This window comes from Alligator sinensis, unplaced genomic scaffold (assembly GCF_000455745.1).
Source record: "Alligator sinensis unplaced genomic scaffold, ASM45574v1 scaffold149_1, whole genome shotgun sequence".
NCBI lineage: Eukaryota > Metazoa > Chordata > Crocodylia > Alligatoridae > Alligator > Alligator sinensis.
Genome location: NW_005842823.1, coordinates 376,852 through 381,398, shown reverse-complemented (window position 1 = coordinate 381,398; position 4,547 = coordinate 376,852). Strand labels below are relative to the sequence as shown.

Below are 4,547 nucleotides of genomic sequence, written 5' to 3'. Positions count from 1 at the left end.
CAGATACCAGGGGCAGCTGGGATGCAGAGCTGGGCATCAGGTGCCAGACTCAGCCCCCCTGGGGACAGGACCCCTGGGTCCATCTCCACCCCTGCTCCCCACACCATTGCTGCTCCTAGCCTGGAAGTAGCAGGGTCCTGTTGATGCCAGGGCCAGTGCCCGCGCTCCTGGGGCAGCTGGGTTGGGGGCTCCTGAAACCTGACAGGGACCATCTGGGGCAGGTGAGAGGGCCAGGGCAGGCTGCCAAGGGGCCTGCGGTGCCCCCCTCCCTGCCCCGCCCCTCTGAGCACCTGTGGGTCCCCAGGAAGAACGTGGAGAAGCGGGCGCTGCTGGAGAACATGGAGGGGCTCTTCCTGGCTGTAGACGAGATCGTGGATGGAGGGTGAGTGCTGGTGCCCCCCATCTCCTCTCACCCCTGTGGCCCAAGAGAGCTGGGGCTGGCTGTGCCCGGGCACTGACGTTGGCTGCTGTGGGATGCCCATAGGGTGCCCGACCACCATGATCTCAGCTGCCAGGTACCCATGTGCGTGGCCGTGCCCAGGGGTGGCACCATATGGGGCACCCAACCCCCCACCTTGTGCCAGGCAGGGCAGTGCAGGGTTGACCAGCTGTGTCCTCTTCCCCACCTCCACAGGGTCATCCTGGAGAGCGACCCCCAGCAGGTGGTTCATCGTGTGGCTGTGCGGGTGAGTGGGGGTGTGGGGGCACCGGCACTGTCCCTGGGTCCCATCCGCAGCGTGTGGCAGCAATGCCCCCTGGTGGGCATGGAGCAAGGGGGCAGGACCTGGCTGCTTGTTGGGGGCTGGTAGTGCCTGTGGCTGGCGCTGATGATCTGTGTCTGCTGCAGGGCGACGACGTGCCCCTCACGGAGCAGACAGTCTCTCAGGTACGTGCCCGGTGCCAGAGGGAGGGAGGGGGGTTTCCCCTGCAGTCCCCTGAGCCCCGGCGAGGGCTGGGGCTGGGCCTGGTGCCCCCCCTGCTGACCCCTGCTCTCTGCCGCCAGGTGCTACAGTCCGCGAAGGAGCAGATCAAGTGGTCCCTGCTGCGATAGGGGGGGCCTGGTGCCCCCTGTGCCCATCTACTGTGTTCCCTGCCCCCCCCGCACTGATCACACCAACATGCCGCCTCGCTCCAACCCGCCTCTGGCTTGTTACTGACCTCCACCCCCCGCCCCCCCCCCGGGTACTGTTGCCTGGCAGGGCCCCAGGGACCCCCAGAACAGGCCTGTGCTGCTGCTTGGGTGTGGGGTGCCTGGGGCAATGGGGCCAGCGCTGTGCTCAGCTGGAGAGGGTCTGCCCACCTCCACCCCCACAGGCTGGCATGGGGCCAGGATGCCCCCTGCCGCCCGCCACACACATCAAGGCTCAAGCTGCTGTTCCCTGGGCTCAGGCCCCTCCCCACCTCCCCACAGGTCTGGCCTGGCCTGGATCTGGGCACAGCGCCCACAGCACAGAAAGAGGAATCGGGGCAGGGTGGGAGTTCCCGCAGCTCCTTGCGGAGGGCACCAGCACATTGGCTCACTGGTGCGCACGTGCACTTTCACACGCACACGGGCACAGTTGTGTGCTGGCACACGCTTGTACGTGCAGGGATTTTGTAGATGTGCAGAGCCAGCCCTTTGTTCACATGCATCTGCATGCAAGCATTCGCGTGCGCGCATACACACGTGTACATCTTATACTGTGGGAGGTTGCTACACAGCCCCATACACAGCTGCATCTTGTGCCCCTAAGGTTGCCCCTGGCAGACTTCCCAGGAATCTGGGAGAAGCTCACAAGTGTGGGGGCTGCGGGTCAGGAGTGAGGGACACGGGCAGGGGGCTGTGGGTTGGGAGTGAGGGGCCCTGGAAGGGCCGTGGGGGGGCAGAGCACTGCAGGTCAGGAGTGAGGGGCACCAGCGGGGGACTGTGGGTGGGGAGCGAGGGGCTCTGGCAAGGATTTGGGGGCAGGGGGCTGCCGGTTGGGAGTGAGGGGCACTGGGGGGCAGGGGGCACTGGTTAAGGAGTGAGGGGCACAGGCAAGCATGTTGGGATGGGGCTGTGGGTCAGGAGTGAGGGGCACCAGTGGAGGTGGGCAGGGTGCTGCAGTTTGGGAGCAAGGGGCACCGGCCAGCCTGAAGAAGTGGGGGTCGCAGGTTCAGGACTCCTGCTGGGGGAGCACCCCTCAGCCCCTCCTTGCCCTCCCAACCCAGCGGGGGCCCAGGGGGGGGGTGGGAAAGGGCGAGTCAGTGATGGGGGGGGGCTGTCAGGCAAAGGTCTCAGCCCCATGAATCAGCCTTAATTAAATCTGTGGGGGCTGCCTAGGAACTGCCCGGGGGGAGATTTAAGGCATGGGTGGGGCTTCGGCTTGGGATGGCCATGCCAGCCCCTTAGTGCCAGCCAAGGCAGCCTGCCCAGTGCCCCCCCCTCCTCCCCCGTGTCCTTGCCGGCATCAGTGTGGAGGGGGGTGATGTCTTTCTGTCCCATCTGACAGATTTACAAGGTTGTGCCCCCCTCACCACCCTGGGCATCTCCATGGAGACCCCAGCTCCAGGAGGAGGTCCAGGGAGCCAGGACGCCATGGGCACCAGGCCAGGAAAAACCAGGTATCTGGGCTCCGGCCCTGCGCCCTGGAGCCGGGGGAACCCAGGCATCCGGCCCCCCGACCCCACTTCTCAGAGCTGGGGAGACGCCAGGTGGTCGGTACCCACGCTGTCTGGTCTGGCTGGCAGAGGGCCCTGGCAAGGCAGGTGCCAGGGGCCAGTCTCCTGGACTCCTGGGTGTTCCCCCTTGGAGCTGGGGCAGCCATTGGGCTTGCTCCCAGCTCACTGGTGCCCTTGCTCCAGCCCCTCAGCACCCCCAGCCCTTCAGGGGCCGGAGCCCTAACAGCAGCACCATGTGCACATGTGTGTGCAGGTGTTTGCACATGCGTGACCTGCTGGGGCAGGGCCTCTGAACCCTGCCAGGCCTATGTTAGGGCCTGTCCCATGCCATGTCCTCGGGTTCTGGAGGTATGGGCAGGGCTGGGCTCTGCAGGGACGTGGATGCCCGGCACGTGGCACTTCCACCCACAGGCGCCTGCTCACGGCCCCGGGCAGGGGCTGCCGGAGCTGGGGCTGTCCCAGCGCCTGAGTCAGCGTGAAGCTCCGGGAAGGGAAGGAAGTGATGCAACAAGCCATGATGCCCCAGGACAAAGGCAGGCCTCGGCCGTGGGGCCTCAGGGTGGTCCTGGGCATCCACTGCCACAGGGGTAACAGCCCTGCTGGTGCCCCTCACTCTTGACTGCAGCCCCCTGACCCCAGCCCTGCCGGTGCCCCTCCCACCTGCCACGGCTGTGGCCACGTCTCTCCCTGCCCGCTCTCCCCTGCCAGCTTTGAGTCCAGCCCAGTCCCAGGCTTCCCCTTTCCCTGCTCCGGCCAGGGCCCAGCCGAGTAGGGACCCCAGGCAGGGCCATGTATGGCTGCAGTGCTCAGCAACAAGCCACAGGCACGGTTCAAAATGTGTGGGGGGTCTCTTTATTGAAACAAGCTCTGCTCAACCCCTGCCGCTCTGCTACCCCTTGAAGCTCTGCCACCACGGGCTGGGGCAGGAGGGGCAGCCCTGGGTGTCCTGCTGGGCACAGGGAGGCTCCCACGGGCCTTCCTGGGCCCAACTGACGGCCACGTATCCAGCTGGCAGCTCTGGGGGCAGGAGCTGTGGTCTCAGGCCCCCCACAGCCCACAGAGGCGCCGGGGCCCCGCCTGCAGCAAGGTGCGGTAGGCATGGCGGAAACGCCGGTTCATGACAGCGTAGAGCAAGGGGTTGATGCAGCTGTTGAGCCACGTGAGCTGCGCGGCCGCCATGTGCAGGCCGGTGGGTGCAACAGCCCGCGCATCGCCTGCCGTCACGGCTAGGAAGGGCGCATAGCTCAGCACGAACACGGCAAACACCGCAAAACACATGCGCGTCACCCCTGCTGCCTCCTTGCCGCCACCGGCGCCAGGTTCACGGGGCCGTGGTGGGGGCGCCACAGCGCATGACTGCTGCACGGCGCTGTGGCCCGTGGCAGCATCGCTGGATGACTGCGTGATGCCCGTGTCCGTGCCGCTTTCCATCTCATGGTACTGCCCCGGCACGCCGGCCTGGCCCCCACGCAGGCTTCGTTGGTAGCGCCGCAGGGCCTGCGCCGTGGCACGCACGCGCCGGTAGATGAGGAAGTAGAAGGCACCCACGCAGCCCAAGCCAACGATGAAGTAGAGGCCCAGCAGCACTGTGCTGTAGGGCCGGCTCCGCTCCCGGTGGAAGCTGCAGGTGCAGACCTTGGGCACGAACCCATAGACGGGCCACAGTGGGGCAAAGCTGACCAGGGCCACGGCCCACGTGGCACCGGCAGCCGCCAGGGCCACACGGCGACGGGCGAAGAGTCGGGCAGAGCGTGGGGAGCCGGCAATGAGCAGGTAGCGGCTAATGGCCACAAGGCACAAGGTGAGCACAGAGGTGGCGTTGGCCACGAAGAGCAGCAGGCCAAAGGCCTGGCAGGCCGTGGCACCCGCCCGCCAGTGCCGCCACAGGTAGGGGGCCCCAGAGGAAG

The 4,547-nt window shown here is 66.9% G+C and overlaps 2 protein-coding genes across 4 annotated transcripts in view; one reads left to right on the top strand and one right to left on the bottom strand.

The window, feature by feature from the left end:
- The window catches only part of COPZ1 (coatomer protein complex subunit zeta 1), a 5,090-nt gene extending 3,955 nt beyond the window's left edge, over positions 1–1,135 (top strand). The window contains exons 5-8 of the mRNA XM_025191491.1: positions 120–382; positions 635–686; positions 848–886; positions 1,004–1,135. Coding sequence (XP_025047276.1) covers positions 120–382; positions 635–686; positions 848–886; positions 1,004–1,051 — 402 coding nt within the window. The 3' untranslated portion in view covers positions 1,052–1,135. The remainder of the gene's footprint in view (positions 1–119; positions 383–634; positions 687–847; positions 887–1,003) is intronic.
- Positions 1,136–2,006: 871 nt separating this feature from the next.
- The window catches only part of GPR84 (G protein-coupled receptor 84), a 3,309-nt gene continuing 768 nt past the window's right edge, over positions 2,007–4,547 (bottom strand). For 2 of the 3 annotated variants that reach the window (XM_025191497.1, XM_025191498.1), the window contains one exon: positions 2,007–4,502. In XM_025191497.1, the coding sequence (XP_025047282.1) occupies positions 3,679–4,502 (824 nt within the window). In that variant the 3' untranslated portion in view covers positions 2,007–3,678. Of the gene's footprint in view, positions 4,520–4,547 lie in introns of all 3 variants that reach the window. The other variant, XM_014525532.2, reaches the window with a different exon arrangement.